General features: G+C 46.8%; 1 protein-coding gene across 1 annotated transcript in view; it reads right to left on the reverse strand.

Annotated features, from left to right (window-relative positions):
• The window catches only part of plekha7a (pleckstrin homology domain containing, family A member 7a), a gene marked incomplete at its 5' end in the record, with an annotated part of 150,994 nt that overhangs the window by 22,086 nt on the left and 108,908 nt on the right, over positions 1–20,000 (reverse strand). Inside the window, 3 exons of the mRNA XM_080539141.1 lie at positions 2,918–3,001; positions 4,088–4,700; positions 10,946–11,536. Of these exons, the coding sequence (XP_080395267.1) occupies positions 2,918–3,001; positions 4,088–4,700; positions 10,946–11,536 (1,288 nt within the window). The remainder of the gene's footprint in view (positions 1–2,917; positions 3,002–4,087; positions 4,701–10,945; positions 11,537–20,000) is intronic.

Consider the following 20,000-nt stretch of genomic DNA (forward strand, 5'->3'; position numbering starts at 1 on the left):
TAAGTACATGGAGTAAATGTAACAAAAATTCGGTGAGCAAAAAACTCTGCTTTTGTATGAATGATAAAAATGTCTCATGTAGGCATCCATCTGAAGGCTTCGTACACACACATCTGGGCATGCGCGTGCACACGTACCATCGAACCAAGGAAACGAATGAACGAACGAACACAAACACAAACACTGGAAATAACTGAAATATTGATGCATATACGGCCACAGTTTAAGACTCACGTTCATCTAACTACTTCTCTACTTTGGTGCCAAAGACGCAAGCAGTCAAAATAACAGAAACGTAGCCTAATAATCACTACAGCAGCTTACAGACAAAAACACCTCCGTTCTGAAGCAAAACTGCATCAGTTGAGCCAAACAAACTTTGAAAAAATGCTCGAAATGAGAGACGTACACATCACCAGCCAGCCAGCCAGCCAGACAACGCCCAGCCAGCCAGTCAGCCAGCCAGCCAGCCAGCCAGCCAGCCAGCCAGCCAGAACACGGGACGTCTCACGGAAGCTAGCTAGCGACATTAACACAACAAGCTAACAAGCTAACAACACAGCACAGCTAGGAACATTAGGAGTGCAGCAGCCGCCACATCTACAGGCTAGCCTAGACCTGGAGACGGGGTCTAAAGCTAGGCAGCTAGGTAGCTAGGTAGCTAGGCAGCTAGGTAGCTAGGCAGCTAGGCAGCTAGGCCCCGCGCTCACAGACAGCCATGCCCAGGGACCACCTCACACGGCCGGGGGGGCAGAGGAGGAAGGCAGGCAGGCAGGCGTACTGGGGGGGGGGGGCCCACCTGGGTAAATCCGGGGCCCATGGAGGCCATGAAGCCCAGGGGGGAGAACAGGGGCCCCAGGGGGGAGGGGCCTGAGAGGAGGGGGGGGTCGGAGGTGAAGTTGTTGGGGCCGAGGAGGTAGGGGGCGCCAGAGAGCTGCCGTAGCTGGGTTAGCGTGTGCTGGCGGGCGCTAGCCATCTGGGCCTGCTGCCTCCGCAGCTGGATGAGGAGGAGGGTGAGTTCCTCCGGCTGCATGTGTGTTACAATACACAATACAATACACACACGTGTGTTAGAGACACCAGAGAAACACACACCATGGGTGTTACACACCAGAGAGATGAACATGTGTGGTACACACCAGAGAGAGAGAGGGATGAATACATACAATGGGAGAAATAAGTATTGTAAATGTATTTCCAATGAGCCTATTCAAGTGACATTTGCACCAGTCTTTGGTATTAACTCAAACAATCCAGACAAAAAAATCTAAACATTAAAGTCCATATGTAAATAAAGTTATGTGTAATAAAGTGGAATGAAACAGGGGAAAAAGTATTGAACACACTAAGAAAAACACAGAACACCACAGCAAGGAAAGGCAAGGAACTTTCAGGACAAAATGTTGATGTGTTCAATACTTATTTCCACCACTAATACATACCAGGTAATAGTGTTACACACCAGAGAAATGAATACACGTGTGTTACACACCAGAGAAATGAATACACGTGTGTTACACACCAGAGAGGGAAGGATGAATACACACATGTGTGTTACACACCAGAGAGGGAGGGATGATACACAGGGCATTACTTAAAAGACGTCCAACAACACTGGTAAACAGTTAGAAGAGGTGGAGGGATTCATTGACATCATAAGGTTCCTGGTTTAAGTCCCCGAAAGTGGCCTTGTAAAGAGAGACTGTCTCCATCTCACGTGGTGAGATTAGAGTTGCAAAATTCCTGTAAGTTTGGGAAACTTTCCAATAATGTCCAATGTTTCCATATTGAAACTTTGGAAATGATCGGAAAGTTTCCCAAACTTACAGGAATATTGCAACCCGAGGTGAGATGAACAGTAAGAGTAGTCAGTCAGTCAACAGGCCATAAGCTCCTTCTATTCCTTAAGTTAGCTAGTTAGCTAGTTAGCGATGACTTGCAAAAATATTGTAGTACAAATTCGATGGCCCATTCAACAGGCCTGTTGTATCATGTTGATTCCTTACTGTACATAGTAAGAGAGAGAGAGAAAGTGTGTGTGTGTGTGTGTGTGTGTGTGTGTGTGTGTGTGTGTGTGTGTGTGTGTGTGTGTGTGTGTGTGTGTGTGTGTGTGTGTGTGTGTGTGTGTGTGTGTGTGTGTGTGTGTGTGTGTGTGTGTGTGTGTGTGTGTGTGTGTGTGTGTGTGTGTGTGTGTGTGTGTGTGTGTGTGTGTGTGTGTGTGTGTGTGTGTGTGTGTGTGTGTGTGTGTGTGTGTGTGTGTGTGTGTGTGTGTGTGTGTGTGTGTGTGTGTGTGTGTGTGTGTGTGTGTGTGTGTGTGTGTGTGTGTGTGTGTGTGTGTGTGTGTGTGTGTGTGTGTGTGTGTGTGTGTGTGTGTGTGTGTGTGTGTGTGTGTGTGTGTGTGTGTGTGTGTGTGTGTGTGTGTGTGTGTGTGTGTGTGTGTGTGTGTGTGTGTGTGTGTGTGTGTGTGTGTGTGTGTGTGTGTGTGTGTGTGTGTGTGTGTGTGTGTGTGTGTGTGTGTGTGTGTGTGTGTGTGTGTGTGTGTGTGTGTGTGTGTGTGTGTGTGTGTGTGTGTGTGTGTGTGTGTGTGTGTGTGTGTGTGTGTGTGTGTGTGTGTGTGTGTGTGTGTGTGTGTGTGTGTGTGTGTGTGTGTGTGTGTGTGTGTGTGTGTGTGTGTGTGTGTGTGTGTGTGTGTGTGTGTGTGTGTGTGTGTGTGTGTGTGTGTGTGTGTGTGTGTGTGTGTGTGTGTGTGTGTGTGTGTGTGTGTGTGTGTGTGTGTGTGTGTGTGTGTGTGTGTGTGTGTGTGTGTGTGTGTGTGTGTGTGTGTGTGTGTGTGTGTGTGTGTGTGTGTGTGTGTGTGTGTGTGTGTGTGTGTGTGTGTGTGTGTGTGTGTGTGTGTGTGTAGTGGTGGAGGCATTACCGTTTTCCCGTGCAGGCTGGGGGCGCTAACCGTGTGTGTGATGTAGCCGGAGGCTGGCATGGACCGCCTCTCTATAGTGGCAGCCTGGTGAGAACACACACACACACACACACACACACACACACACACACACACACACACACACACACACATATTAGGTGAGTGGTCTACCCCCTTGTCTGTAGGTCTACCCCCTATCTGTCAATCTACAACCTGTCTGTAGGTCTACCCCCTATCTGTCAATCTACAACCTGTCTGTAGGTCTACCCCCTGTCTGTCAATCTACAACCTGTCTGTAGGTCTACCCCGTGTCTGTCAATCTACAACCTGTCTATAGGTCTACCCCCTATCTGTCAATCTACAACCTGTCTGTAGGTCTACCCCGTGTCTGTCAATCTACAACCTGTCTATAGGTCTACCACGTTCAACCGCGTTGCACCACAAACAAGGGGTTAAACTCGTTTGCAAACTATGCAGTAAAAATGTGGAACGCCCTTCCTATAATCTTAAAGGAGTGCAAAACACTGCCCACCTTCAAAACCACTCTCAAAAAACATTTACAGGAGGCTGCAATCCGTAACTGGACCCTCTAAATCAAAAATCAGATTAAAAGACCCGAACTACCCACTGTACATACTTTGTGTTTTGTCCCCCGCCCCCACCTGTGGTGTATGTCCCCACCTGTCCTACCCGCTGTACATACCTTATGTTTCGTTGTATTGTTCTTCCCATGATGGATGTGTGTTTATCTTGTAGATAGTAATAGTTATTTGTCTGTATTATCTTGTAGATAGTACTAGCTTTTTTGTCTGTCTTACATGTAACGATGAATTGAGAATCAAGGACCCCAATTGAAATAAGCCAGTGGCTTTCTTGGGTTTTTATCCTGTTAGTTGACCTTGTATGTAATATGTACTTTCATGTACCTACTTCTGCAAATCTTCTAATAAAGTTTTCAATCAATCAATCAATACCCCCTATCTGTCAATCTACAACCTGTCTGTAGGTCTACCCCCCTGTCTGTAGGTCTACCCCGTGTCTGTCAATCTCACCCCATTTATGGTTATGGGGGCATATCTGTAGGAACACGCCCCATTGCCGCTTGCGGTTATATTTATTATTATTATTATTATTATTATTATTATTATTATATATTCTACAGAGTCGTACCTTGAGCAGCTGAGACTTGGCTCTGCGGGGGGACCCGGCCATGGCCATGTCCAACCCTGCCCCCCCCCCTCCGGGCCGGATGGTCACCCTGTCAGCGGGGGTGTGCGGCCTCCTAAAGGGGGACAGGGTCCTGCTGCTCGGGGGGGGGCCGGGCGGGGGGATGTCCTCGGGGGAGGGGGGCACGGAGATGCACCGGGGGGGTCCCTCTGAGGAGGGGGGCCGGGGGGGCACGGTGGAGGGGGGCCGGGGCCCGAAGGGGTAGTCCGGGGCGGGGGTGTACAGGGGGGCGGTGGGGCTGCCGTGGCGGTACTGGTGCCGCTGCTGCCACTCGTAGAGGTGCCAGGCCATGGCCCCCCCTGTCCCCCCCCCCCCCCCTCCTCCTCCGTCCCGGGCCGGGGGGGCGGCCGGGGGGGGGTCGGGGCCCAGGCGGAAGTGGCTGAGGCGGTCCTGGGCGTACTTGTACTCCCCGAGGCGGGCGGCGGTGGGGGGGCTGTGGCGGGGGTGGTGGTGGTGGTGGGGGGTCTTTGGCAGTGTCTGGTAGGCCTCCAGGGAGGTGAACTTGGGCTGGGTGGGGGGGGTGCAGCGGGGGAGGGTGTTCTCTCTAGAGGGGGGGCTGTGGGGGGGGAGGGGGGGAGAAGGAGATTAGATACAGACAGGACTGATGTTGTTGGTTGTGATTCGTTGATAATCTACAACAGACTAAAAACAGATTAACATTTTTTTTTTATATCTTTGCACTCGATCAAATTTCAGGACCCTCCTTTCATGACTCTTCCTAGATATGTGCGTTCTACCACCCAGTATCCTTACATTTTCATGAGGATAAGCCAGTATAAAGACATAGTTTTTCTGTGTAGGAGGAGGCTGACAAATTTACAAGGCGGCCAACTAGTGGTCCGTGTGTGTAAGTAGCAGCTTCCCATTGTTAAGACTCAGACAAATCTTCTCAGATCTACTGTAGTTTACAGAGCCATTACAGGATGGAACTCTTTACCCAAGCATGTCAGTAAAACTAATTCTAGATGCACTTTCAAGAAAACAATAAAAGAGTACGTAATACAATTAACTCTGAATGAACAGTAGATGATTTATCTCGTTTGCTGATCTGTTGTATTTCATTTATTTATTTATTTTTATTTTTATCTTTCTTTTGTTATTATGATGTCTGTATGTATAGAATGTTTACAATTGTCTGTATGTATATAATGTTTACAATTGTCTGTATGTATAGAATGTTGACAGTTGTCTGTATGTATAGAATGTTTACAATTGTCTGTATGTCTAGAATGTTTACAATTGTCTGTATGTATATAATGTTGACAGTTGTCTGTATGTATAGAATGTTGACAATTGTCTGTATGTATAGAATGTTGACAATTGTCTGTATGTATAGAATGTTGACAATTGTCTGTATGTATAGAATGTTGACAATTGTCTGTATGTATAGAATGTTGACAATTGTCTGTATGTATATAATGTTGACAATTGTCTGTATGTATATAATGTTGACAATTGTCTGTATGTATATAATGTTGACAATTGTCTGTATGTATAGAATGTTGACAGTTGTCTGTATGTATATAATGTTGTCAATTGTCTGTATGTATAGAATGTTGACAATTGTTGAAATATGATTTTTATGTCGGACCCCAGGAAGACTAGCTAATGTCATGGCATTAGCTAATGGGGATCCTAATAAACAAACAAACAAACAAACCTGATTATACTTTGAGATGCGAGAGATCCATTAAACAGTTAACCAGGTTTGTGTGGCCTCACTGAATATAACTGTGCTAGACGTGTCAGGATGCATCTGGCAAAAAAATGCAATCTCGATAACAACCAGTAGAGGGAGCTGTTTGCTATGGTACACTTATTTGCCTGTTGCACTATCGCTGTTGACATTACATTTGTACATTTTTGGCTTTTAGCATTAGACGCCTTATTCCAAAGCGACTTACAACAAACACATTTGACTAAGTAAGTGAATCATCTATATTTACAAATACTACCGTTGCACATACCTTATTTTTGCACATTGCAAAATCATCTTTCTTCCTTTTTGTATCATCTTTTTGATATAGCCTCTATTTATACATCTGTATACACCATAGTGTACATATCTACCTTAACTGTACATATCTACCTTAACTGTACATAGCTCATAACTGTATATACCTCTAAACTACCGTGCTTGCCATACTGTACCTATCACTATCACTGTCATGTTCTTATATCACTATTTGCACTTCTGGTTGGATGCTAAACTGCATTTCGTTGTCTGGTGTTTGTATTCTGCAATGACAAAAAATAAAGTTTAATCAAATCTGATTTGATCTACTCTAATCTAATCTAATCTAATCTAATCTAATGGTTGTGTGCAGACCTACACATTACAAACATGTACATTTTCAAGCCTGCAAACTGTGACACTTTAAATAACGTGAAACAATACTATTGTGCAATATGACAACCCTAGTCGTCTATCTGTACAGTATAGTACAGTGGATAGTGTACATAGCCTTTATTTATGTAAACCAGCTCCTTCCCTTCTTGTGATTTTTTTAAAAGTTTTTTTTTCTCCCTTTCCTAACACCAGGGGAGCCACCCCTCCTAAATGTCGTTGTTTGGTACCTGTACTGCAGCAATGACAATAAAGACCATTCATTCATTCATTCATTATACAGTAAGACAATGATAAAGTATTCATGATTAGGAACTCTCATGTTGATGAGTTATGACGACAGTGAGGGAGCCTGCCTGTGTGTGCCTGTGTCTGCCTGTGTCTGCCTGTGTCTGCCTGTGTCTGCCTGTGCCTGCCTGTGTCTGCCTGCATGTGTCTGCCTGTGTCTGCCTGTGTGTGCCTGTGTCTGCCTGTGTCTGCCTGTGTCTGCCTGTGTCTGCCTGTGTGTGCCTGTGTCTGCCTGTGCCTGCCTGTGTCTGTCTGTGTCTGTCTGTGCCTGCCTGTGTCTGCCTGTGTCTGCCTGTGTCTGCCTGTGTCTGCCTGTGTCTGTCTGTGTCTGTCTGTGTCTGCCTGTGTCTGCCTGTGTCTGCCTGTGTCTGCCTGTGTCTGCCTGTGCCTGCCTGTGTCTGCCTGTGTCTGCCTGTGTCTGCCTGTGTCTGCCTGTGTCTGCCTGTCTGTGTCTGCCTGTGTCTGCCTGTGTCTGCCTGTGTCTGCCTGTGTCTGCCTGTGCCTGCCTGTGTCTGCCTGTGTCTGCCTGTGTCTGCCTGTGTCTGTCTGTGTCTGCCTGCCTGTGTCTGCCTGTGTCTGCCTGTGTCTGCCTGTGTCTGCCTGCCTGTGTCTGTCTGTGCCTGCCTGTGCCTGCCTGTGCCTGTCTGTGTCTGTCTGTGTCTGCCTGTGTCTGTCTGTGCCTGCCTGTGCCTGCCTGTGTCTGCCTGTGCCTGCCTGTGTCTGCCTGTGTCTGCCTGTGTCTGCCTGTGTCTGCCTGTGTCTGCCTGTGTCTGCCTGCCTGTGTCTGCCTGTGTCTGCCTGTGTCTGTCTGTGTCTGTCTGTCTGCCTGTGTCTGCCTGCCTGTGTCTGCCTGCCTGTGTCTGCCTGTGTCTGCCTGTGTCTGCCTGTCTGTGTCTGCCTGTGTCTGCCTGTGTCTGCCTGTGTCTGCCTGTGTCTGCCTGTGTCTGCCTGTGTCTGCCTGTGTCTGCCTGTCTGTGTCTGCCTGTGTCTGCCTGTGTCTGCCTGTGTCTGCCTGTGTCTGCCTGTGTCTGCCTGCCTGTGTCTGCCTGTGCCTGCCTGTGCCTGCCTGTGCCTGCCTGTGTCTGCATCCAGACCCCCAGCACCCCCCTACCAGACAGACTATGTTCATGTGAGGGTGTATGAGTCTACGCCCGGTTCGACAAGGGGTGAACGGAGGTAACCGCAACACAAACACCACTCTCTCCAGCTCTCAGCAGCCTCACCCTCACAGAGCATGAGGTGAGACGCGTACTGAAGGCGGTGGACCCCAGGAAAGCCTCGGGGCCGGATGGCGTCCTGGGACGGGTGCTGAGAGACTGCGCCGACCAGCTGGCTGGGGTTTTCACCAACATCTTTAACCAGTCCCTGTCCCAGGCCACCATCCCACCCTGCCTGAAAACCTCAACTATCATCCCAGTCCCGAAGAAAAGCACGGTGAGCTGCCTAAACGACTACCGCACGGTGGCACTCACACCAATCATCATGAAGTGCTTCGAGAAACTAGTCCGGGCCCACATACTCACACGCCTCCCGCCCAACCTGGATCCATACCAGTTCGCCTACAGAGCCCACAGGTCCACAGAGGACGCCATAGCGACGACTCTCCACGCCACTCTATCCCACCTGGAGAGGGGAAACAGCTACGCGAGACTGCTCTTCGTGGACTTCAGCTCCGCCTTCAACACCATCCTTCCAGACAGGCTAGTGACCAAACTAGACCTGGGTCTATCACACTCTATATGTGCGTGGATCAAGGACTTCCTGACCGACCGCCCCCAGAGGGTGCGGGTGGGCCCCCACACCTCCACAGCCCTCAGCCTCAGCACTGGGTCCCCCCAGGGCTGCGTGCTAAGCCCCATCCTCTACAACCTCTACACCCACGACTTCACCCCCGTCCACCCCAGCAACTACATCGTAAAGTTTGCAGACGACACCACCGTGGTGGGCTGCATCTCGGGGGGGGACGAGGCGGCGTACAGGGATGAGGTAGAGCAACTGAGCAAGCTGTGCAAGGTTAACAACCTGCTGCTAAACAAGTCAAAGACCCAGGAATTCATCGTAGACTTCAGGAGGAAAAAGTCAGAGATCCAGCCCCTGCTCATCCTGGGACATCACATGCGGGATGACCTGGCCTGGAAGGACAACACAAAAGGCACCATCAAGAGGGCACAACAGCGGCTATACACCCTGAGATGCCTCAGGAAAGAACACAACAAGCAGGAGATACTGGTGGCCTTCTACCACGGCGCAGTGGAGAGCATCCTCACCTACGGCATCTGCAACTGGTTCTACAGCTGCACAACAGCGGAGAGAAACGCGCTACAGAGAGTCGTGAGAACAGCACAGAAGATCACCGGCGCCCCCCTCCCCTCTCTGGAAGAGCTGTACAACACACGCTGTCTCAGGAAGGCCTCCAAGATCTCCAGGGACCCGACCCACCCTGGGCACGTACACTTTATCAGGCTGCCCTCGAATAGGAGGTACAGGACCCCGGCCGCTAAGACAAACAGACTGAAGAACTGCTTCTACCACAGGGCCGTCAAGGCCCTGAACACAGCAAAGGCCTAAGTTCTGGGCCCAGGACAGTCCGGACGGATTGTATGGCAGCTAGTGCTGAGGCACAAACATGTACATTTCAAGCCTGCAAACTGTGACACTTTAAAATAACGTGAAAAAATACTTTTGTGCAATATGACAACCCTAGTTGACTATCTGTGCAGTATAGTACAGTGGATTGTGTACATAGCCTTTATTGATGTAAACCAGCTCCTTACCTTCTTGTGATTTTATGCTTTTTCTAAAATGTGTTTTTTTTTTTCCTTTCCTAACACCAGGGGAGCCACCCCTCCTAAATTTAGTTGTTTGGTACCTGTACTGTAGCAATGACAAATAAAGTCCATTCCATTCCATTCCACCTGAACGCTCCATAACGAACATAGCGTTAGCCTCATAGCATAATTGCCTAAGTCATATTTTGTCCAAATGTAGATATCTGCCTAACTCTACTCTCCTAACACTGCTGATTCACTGGGCATTATTGCCTCTATGACATCAGCCTATCAGAATGCTTGTTACATTCCAACATCACTATCTGCCCAAGTCATCTCTTTGACAGAGGCATGTTTGACACTACATACAAAGATGGCTCGGCTGACCACAAGTGAAGTGACTTGACTTAGGCAATGGACCTATCGCTAAGCCACGCCCCATTTCATAACTCAGACAAACAAACAACCCTTCACTGACAGTGACTGACTGACCAACCGTGACTGAATGACATTCAATGACTTACAATGGCGGGACAAACAAACAAACAAACAACGCTTCACTGACAGTGACTGACTGACCGACCGTGACTGAATGACATTCAATGACTTACAATGGCGGGAGTTGGCACATTTCTGATTTCTGATTCACCACAGCAAGTAATAGACATGTTTTTTTTTAAAAGATGACAAGAATATTTTTAAGAGAAGCTTTTCACCATCAGATATTAGCGAGTTGTTTGTCCGAGTTTTCTGCCTGTCGTGATTTTTGCTGTGATATGATTGGACAATTTCTATTTTGGGGCGTGGCTTAGCGATAGGTCCATTATGTTATGAGGCTAACGATATTTAAGCATAGTGGGTCCTCACTCACACCAAGCCCTGGCAGCACTCCCACCCTCATTCACCTCCACTGGCTTCCGGTCAAGTCCCACATCACTTACAAAATCCTCCTCCTCACCTACAAATCCCTCCACGCCTGCACCCCCCAGTACCTAACTGACCTCCTCTCCCAGAATACCCTTTCCCAGAACCTGCGGTCCTCAGACATGGGCCTGCTGTCCACCCCCCGCACCAACCTACGGACCTTGGGGGACAGAGCCTTCAATGTGGCCTCACCTACCCTCTGGAACTCCCTCCCCATAGTGATCTGCAACGCCCCCACCCTGGACTCCTGCAAATTAGCCCTCAAAACACATCTGTTCTCCAAGGCCTTTGGCCCCTAGTCACTGTTTTCTGTTTTGCTTTGTTTGTTTTCTGTTTTGTCTGTCTGATCATTTCCCTTAGAATTGTAAAGCGTCCTTGTTTTTTTTTAAAGGCGCTATAAAAATTAAACGTATTATTATTATGATTATTATTAACAACAACACCACCACCTCCACCTCCACCACAGCCACCTACCCTTTGTGTTCGGCCCTCTGCACCTTCACCCAGTACTCCACCTGGTCCAGGGTGCTCTTCCTCTGCACCTGCCTGTGTGCGTCCGTAGGGGGCAGCGTTGCGGCGGTCTCCGCCCTCTGGTACGTCCCCGTGCCCAGGCCGTTGGGCTCCGGCGTGGGCGTCCTGCCGTTCCTCACACAGCCACCGGGGGGCAGCGTGGAGCAGGCGCCGCGGGACGGGGCGCGGGAGGTGGGCGCCGAGGACGACGGAGCGGACAGGAAGTCAGGAGGCAGGGGGGCGGGGTCGAAGTAGGGGGAGGGGGGAGGGAGGGCGGAGTAGGAGGAGGGGGAGGGGGGAGGGAGGCCGTCCGTTTCCATGGTTCCTCCGGGAGGGATCTCTGAGGAGACGAGAGTGTCTTTCAGGAAGCCGCCGCCGCAATCTTGCGTTTCTCTGTGGACGTCGAACGTGGGTTCGAGGGTCACATCGTTGCCGAGGATCTCCTCCGGCTCGGGGGGGGCGGGGGCGGCGTAGTTGTTGTTGACGTGGTTGTTGGTCTGGGGGACGGCCTGCTGTTCCGGTTCCTTCTCCGACACCTCGGATCTCTCAGACGGTCTGAGAGGGGAGAAGAGATCAAGAGTGAAGTTTTGGCTTTGCTGTCTTTCCAATGCTACTGTATATATAGATGTATATAAACTCGGAAATTGGAAACGATATTTCGGTTGATTATTCCTCCCCTGTTAGCTGTGTTGCTCATTCCACGAATGCATGATCCTTACAATTTCGTTGTACCTCGTTGTAAAGGTGACTAATCAGGCTTTCCAACGATATAACATACAATACCAATTGGTATTATTAAATGGGAGGAATAATCGACCGAAATAACGTTTCCAAACTTTTTTTGAGGAGTTTATATATGTGACACTTTAAAATAATGTGAAAAAATACTTTCTTGTGAAATATGACAACCCTAGTTGACTATCTGTGCAGTATAGTACAGTGGATTGTGTACATAGCCTCTATTGATGTAAACCAGCTCCTTACCTTCTTGTGATTTTATGCATCTATGCTTTTTCTAAAATGTGTTTCTTTTTCCTTTCCTAAACACCAGGGGAGCCTCCCCTCCTAAATTTCGTTGTTTGGTACCTGTACTGTAGCAATGACAAATAAAGTCTATCTATCATGTGACGGCAACCGGCCAAATGTTCGGATGTTCAATCACCTTCATGAATGAATGAATGAATGAATGAATGAATGGTCTTTATTGTCATTAATACAGTACAGGTACCATACAACGAAATTTAGTAGGGGGGGCTCCCCTGGTGCTTGGAAAAAAGACTAAAGACAAGAGGGCCAAGGGTAAAATAAAAAAGGGAAAAGAGCTGGTTTACATAAATAAAGGCTATGTACACTATCTACTATACTATACTACTAATACTATACAAAATAAAACGCTGTGCTGTACTCTATGCTATGCTATAAATATCCTAACTTTTTCCTATATCTGAACCTTATGTACACAAGGGTTGTCATATTGCACATAGTATTTGTTGCACATTCATTAAAGTGTCGCAGTTAGCAGGTTTAGAATGTTCACAGTTGTATTTCAATATTGCACTTATGTTTACAATCTAGTAGCTGCCATCAAATTGTCTAGATTGTCCAGGGCCTAGAACCTAGGTCTTTGCTGTGTTAAAAGAGCATTCAAAACCCTGAGACGTTGTTGAAAAATCAATAACACGCTCTCTAGTCGAGCCGAAATATTGCAACGCAATGGATTTCGGTGAACTTCGCTAGTTACCATTATACTAGCCTAGCATTAACACTTAATCAGCCATGAGGGGTCACTCAATTGTGAGTACGTTTTTTTTGTAATATCTTTGCACTCGATCAAATTTCAGGACCCTCCTTTCATGACTTTTCCTAGATATGTGCGTTCTACCACCGAGTATCCTTACATTTTCAACATCACATCAGGATAAGCTAGTGTGAAGCTCTCTTTAGAGCAGGGGTCCCCAAACTACGGCCCGCGGGCCGAACACGGCCCACCACCACACTTGGACCGGCCCTTTGAACAACGTGTAATTTCTAACTGCAATTGCGGCATTGCACCGACGTGGTGGCGGGGGCGCTGTTTCGCAAATAAGTTAGCTTTCGTGTTTGCTAGCGAAATAGCTGATAGTTGATGTTGACTGCTCAAGGAGAATACATATTTGAAAGTACAGAATGCCTGAGAGCCTTATATTGCATTATATTACATTACATTTTGAATGGTCATCTGGTGCCTGAATATTGTGTTTTCCTTTACATAAATAATGACATTTCCACCATAAATTGATGCAGAAAGGGCACAAATTGCATCTAAATTCACCAGAATGCAAGAAATTAAGTGTTTGATGCTCGTTTAAGGACCCCCAGACAGCCCTGCTTCACGGGTCCCCCCCGTGTATGATCCCTCAAGTATCAGACTGTAAAACTGATTATATTTCATTGACATATCACTATAGGTATACATTCCATCCAAATTCAACTGTTTAGACTTTGTTTGCATCCACCAGTGCTCTCCTGCGCGCAATTGCTTTGCGTAACCGCCTCCATTCCAGTCCGTTCCATATTATTTTATGTTAGAGACCAACCCAGGCCCCCCATCACAGAAAGGAAAAATGATGTGGCCCTCACAGAAAAAAGTTTGGGGACCCCTGCTTTAGAGGAAGCAGATTTACATGATGGCCAACTAGTGGTCGTTGTGTGTAAATAGCAGCTTGAGCATTGTAAAGAGGCGGCTCTTTTAGTAGGTAAAAAAGGCACGGCTGTTCTAGTGTTAAGCTAGCGTCCTGGAGGTCTCTGTCTCTACTCAGGCTTGACAGCCGTGTCGTGCTGAAACAGATAGGCTGGGATGTCTGCAGGCGGGGGGGCTGGGGATGGTACAGAGCCGTCTGCGCTGATAGACAGCCTGATCACTCCTCCTCTCCTGACACGTGGATGACAGATCCTCTCATTTCTCTCATTCATCAAAGACGGCGTTACACAACCGCTCTGCGCTGAGAGCGCTTGTTTGGTGCACTTTCTCTCTCTCTCTCTCTGTCTCTCTCTCTCTCTCTCTCTTTCTGTCTCTCTCTCTCTGTCTGTCTCTCTCTCTCTGTCTCTCTCTCTCTGTCTCTCTCTCTGTCTCTCTCTCTCTCTCTCTGTCTCTGTCTCTCTCTCTCTCTCTCTGTCTCTCTCTCTCTCTCTCTCTGTCTCTCTCTCTCTCTCTCTCTCTCTCTCTGTCTCTCTCTCTCTCTCTCTCTCTCTCTCTCTCTCTCACACACGCACGCCCGCGTGGAGCTTCCTGTCACTCCTGTGTCTGCTGTATACAGACCTGATCTGACAGGTAGACAGATTCTCTCTCAACATCACGGCTCATCAATCTCTGTCTGGTCTGTCACAGTCACATGATGTCACCCTCTGTCTCTCATTCTATCATAGTCACAGTGAATTACGGTGTGCGTGTGTGTGTGTGTTTGTGGTGTGTGTGATATGAATGATAGGGCTGAATAAGGTTTTCATTAATGTTAAATAAGGTTAAAACAGGATACTCTATATATGTTAAATGATATAGTTGGATGTTCTGTATGATTCTGTGTAACACTGTGTAAATTTTGTACAGCCTATCTCTTAGCTCTGTTAATGATTCACCCATTTTGTCCCTGAGCCCCTTCTCTCCCCTGCTTATCAGATTTCCATGAACTTTTCCTCACCCATTCGAAAACAGGTTTTGGTCGCCCAACGGCCACGTCTGTTAAATGATTCGTTCTGAACAAACACCCCACTTTTCTAGGACTCTGATAGGACCACAAACTGTCTCCTCCTTTCCATTCTGTATGAGAACTGAACCACATGTTTTCCATTCTGTGAGAATAAAGACTGGCTTACAGGAGAAGAAATTTTAGTACCAATATGGCGTCTCTTCCTACAGGAGAGGCCTCATATTCGTCCTCCTTGCAAGTAAATACTAATCATGATTGATTCCGTGTCTCTTTGTTGTTTAAAGTCTATGGTCTGTTTGAACTAGCGACGGGTTAGCATGGCTTGCATTACAACCAAGCTGAATAGAATATGGCATTTAAGCCCAGAACCAGAACCCGACATTTTGGTCCTTCTGAAGCCGGATCTCAAGGTCGTCTGATGGGGGAAGAAGACTCGACAACGCCGACAGTCTGTTGCAACAGCCCGGGATCGAGCGAACCCGGAGAAAGTCCTGGAACGTTGAATTCGGTCCAGGCCGGCTAGATGTCGAACCTTTCTCTTCCAAAAGGACGGCTGACGAGATCCAGACCAAGACATAAGCAACAAAGACCGGTAAATATAGAAACTATGAATGAAAGTGAATTATAATAGAAAAAGAAAGATTGCAATCGAAATGAATAGTCTATCTATCCTAAATTGTACAAAATAGGAGTTGTTTGACATGAAAAAGAATCCACTTTAAAAGACAGATGTATATCTTTTTATATGTAAACAGTAGACTAATGGAAATTAGACTGTGGAGTAGTTTGACATACGAAAGGAATCCACTTTGAAAGATAAATGAATATCCTTTTCGTGTTAGGTAAACAGCAGACTAAGAATGGAACTGAAACTATGACTGAAAGTGAGAATTACAAAAGTGTAGAATTAGAAAGTGTATGTGTCAGAATTAGAGGAGATTAAGGATACTGTATGTTCAGTGACAGAGAGAGAGCAGAGAGAGTGTGTGTGTTTAAGACAGAGAGAGAGAATGTGTGTGTGTGAAAGAGATAAGAGAGAGTGTGTGTGTTTAAGACAGAGAGAGGGAATGTGTGTTTGAGTAAGAGATAAGAGAGAGTGTGTGTGACAGAGAGAGCAAGTGGGAGTGCAAGAGAGAGAGAGAGAGAGACAGAGACAGAGAGACAGAGAGAAGGAGAGAAAGCAGTAGGAGACTAGGAGACGAGAAGAGGAGACGAGGAGAGGAGACTAGGAGACGAGTAGAGGAGACGAGGAGAGGAGACTAGGAGACGAGTAGAGGAGACGAGGAGAGGAGACTAGGAGACTAGTAGAGGAGTAGAGGAGACTAGGAGACTAGGAGACGAGAAGAGGAGACGAGGAGAGGAGACTAGGAGACTAGTAGACGAGTAGAGGAGACTAGGAGACGAGGAGAGGAGACGAGGAATAGACAGACAGACAGGAGACAGACAGACAGAAAGAGAGGAATAGACAGACAGACAGGAGACAGACAGACAGAAAGAGAGGAATAGACAGACAGACAGGAGACAGACAGACAGACAGAGAGACACAGAGAGAGAGAGAGACAGACAGAGAGACAGACAGAGAGAGAGACAGACAGACAGAGAGAGAGAGAGAGGGAGAGACAGACAGACACAGACAGACAGAGAGAAAGAGAGAGAGAGAGAGAGAGAGAGAGAGAGAGAGAGAGAGAGAGAACAGGAGAACAGGAAAGAACCAAGGTTAGAGACAGAGATAGAGAGAAATATTTGAAGTGGAGTTATGACACAGAGAGGAGAGCGAGAGCAGGAGAGAGGGACAGAGAGGAGAGAGAGAGAGAGAGAGAGAGAGAACAGGAAGCAGAAGGGTGGGGGTAGACGGACTCTGACCCAAGAAGGGGTTGGAGGGCAGTAAACCTCCATTATAATACGAATTTGGACGAATGACAAAGTTTATAGAATAGATGGGAAAATTGTATTACCACAAAGCCTCTACAAACAGCAGCTAATTTGATACATGGTCTTTTTGATGACATGTATCAAAAAGCAGGGAAATGATGATTGACAGGAGTTAACGCACATTTTCACGTATATAATTACACACAATTTAAAAAAAAAAAATAGTGATAATGGCGCACATTTCGTGAACGAATTGATCAAACACAGTGTCCAAACACCTGGACATTGAAGAGTGTGTTTCTCTAATGGAAACACACATGACAATAAAATTGAGACCTATGGGGTTGATATGAATAAATGAAATGAATGAAATGAATGAAATAAATGAAATTAATGAAATTAATGAATTTGAAATAGTAAATGGGAGAAGGGTTTAGACTACCCATGGTAGACGACAATAGGGAAGTATTGATTGATTGATTGAAAACTTTATTAGAAGATTTGCAGAAGCAAGTGACATGAAAGTACATATTTCAATTGGGGTCCTAGATACTCAATTCATCGTTATATGTAAAGACAGCAGATTTGGCAGAAACAGAAAACACACTGGCCACGTGGATGGCTATTTGGGAAATAGCCAGAACAAATGATCTGCCAGTCCCTTTCTGTTTCCTACAGGATCGAGAATCATCGACGAGATGGAAGGAGAACACTGGCGCAGGCCGCGGTGGGTTGAGCCATTTGGGGTGCTGCTGAGCATCTCAACTACTGTCAAGATCGCAGAACGAGATACGTGGATACACAGAGCCATTGAAAGAAGTGACATTGTTCCCCTCGAACGACGGGTGGTGGTGGAAGCCCGGGCTACAAAGGGGTTATTCAGTTAGTGAATTACGTCTCAAACCCGGTGAAGAATTCTTCAGATCCACTATCTCTTAGAATGAGGGGACCAAATCCTCCCGCCAAGTTGAGATTCATGTGTGATCTGTACGGCGATGTTGAATGACAGTTAAACTAGAAAATATGAAATAAAGTTAAACGGCCTGAATAAAGAAGAGAATGTTTGTATCGTGATAAATTATGAAAAACAGCAGGGAATGATAGGGCTGAATAAGGTTTTCATTAATGTTAAATAAGGTTAAAACAGGATACTCTATATATGTTAAATGATATAGTTGGATGTTCTGTATGATTCTGTGTAACACTGTGTACATTTTGTACAGCCTATCTCTTAGCTCTGTTAATGATTCACCCATTTTGTCCCTGAGCCCCTTCTCTCCCCTGCTTATCAGATTTCCATGAACTTTTCCTCACCCATTCGAAAACAGGTTTTGGTCGCCCAACGGCCACGTCTGTTAAATGATTCGTTCTGAACAAACACCCCACTTTTCTAGGACTCTGATAGGACCACAAACTGTCTCCTCCTTTCCATTCTGTATGAGAACTGAACCACATGTTTTCCATTCTGTGAGAATAAAGACTGGCTTACAGGAGAAGAAATTTTAGTACCAATATGGCGTCTCTTCCTACAGGAGAGGCCTCATATTCGTCCTCCTTGCAAGTAAATACTAATCATGATTGATTCCGTGTCTCTTTGTTGTTTAAAGTCTATGGTCTGTTTGAACTAGCGACGGGTTAGCATGGCTTGCATTACAACCAAGCTGAATAGAATATGGCATTTAAGCCCAGAACCAGAACCCGACACTCTCTCACACACACACACACACACACACACACACACACACACACACACTTACAGATCGCAGCACTGTCTGTCTGCACTGTCACTCAAAGGGTCTGGCAGTCAGACTTATAATAAGAAACTAAACTCATCTCACTGTAGACACCAGACAGACAGACAGACAGACAGACAGACAGACAGACAGACAGACACAGAAACACATTCTGCTCTTTGCTCTTCTGAAGACATTTAACGTTTTAACCATTTAGCAGACACTTTTATCCAGAGTGACTTACAATTACAGATTACAAAGACAGTCTCCCTGGAGTAACATTGGGATAAGTGCCTTACTCAAGGACACACTAGTGGTGGTGTTCCCAGGTCTTACTCAAGGACACACTAGTGGTGGTGTTCCCAGGTCTTACTCAAGGACACACTAGTGGTGGTGTTCCCAGGTCTTACTCAAGGACACACTAGCGGTAGTGTTCCCAGGTCTTACTTAAGGACACACTAGTGGTGGTGTTCCCAGGTCTTACTCAAGGACACACTAGTGGTGGTGTTCCCAGGTGGGACTTGAACCCACAACCTTGTAATCACCAGTCCAACTCACTAACCACTAGACTAGACCCCCACTACCCCTAAGAAGAGCCAGCTGTGCGACTGTGATGATGGAAGCATTTGTGCTTGTTCATTGGTAGATGGTAAATGGACTGCACTTACGGTATATAGCGCCTTTTTTCTGCTCCAAAGCGCTTTACAATGGCCTCTCATTCACACATTCACACACCAATAGCGGCAAGCTGCCATGCAAGGCGCCGGCCCGCTCACTGGGAGCATTTTTGGGGTTCACAGTGTCTTGCCCAAGGACACTTCGACATGTGGCCAGCCGGGTCTCGAACTGCCAATCTGCCAACTTTGTGATCATTAGACAGCGACTCTACCTCCTGAGACACAGCCTCTACCTCCTGAGACACAGCCTCTACCTCCTGAGACACAGCCTCTACCTCCTGAGACACAGCCTCTACCTCCTGAGACACAGCCTCTCCCTCCTGAGACACAGCCTCTACCTCCTGAGACACAGCCTCTACCTCCTGAGACACAGCCTCTAGACACAGCCTCTACCTCCACCAGCCTCTACCTCCTGAGACACAGCCTCTACCTCCTGAGACACAGCCTCTACCTCCTGAGACACAGCCTCTACCTCCTGAGACACAGCCTCTACCTCCTGAGACACAGACTCTACCTCCTGAGACACAGCCTCTACCTCCTGAGACACAGCCTCTACCTCCTGAGACACAGCCTCTACCTCCTGAGACACAGCCTCTACCTCCTGAGACACAGCCGCCCCAACTTTCCTCTTCATTGATTAATAAATAGTTCAAAGAATTGTCAACTCTAATTTTCTGAGTGAGGCCCAGTGATAATACTATATTACACCAGCGCTAAACCACACCGCACAGACAGTCTATTATCTACATTTCTATTTGGTTGTTTTGCTTCTAGCATGACGACTGCCAAAGGCCCCGAGCATAGATGACTTTCTCCTGCTATGACTGTAATTTACTCTACGCTGCTCATTAATATTCATTCGCTCTCCTTTTTTATAGAGGTTGGTTTTTAAATGGTAAATGGACTGCACTTAATTAATTAGATGCTGCTAACCCCTATACTTTCTTTTATTTATTTTTTTGTTTCTTTTTATTACTACTACTCGATCTTTTCAGTTTGTAAAGCGTCTTTGAGTGTCTGGAAAAGCGCTATATAAGTCTAATGTATTATT

The sequence above is a fragment of the Nansenia antarctica genome (assembly GCF_963989245.1).
Source record: "Nansenia antarctica genome assembly, chromosome: 9".
NCBI classification, from domain to species: Eukaryota; Metazoa; Chordata; class Actinopteri; order Argentiniformes; family Microstomatidae; genus Nansenia; species Nansenia antarctica.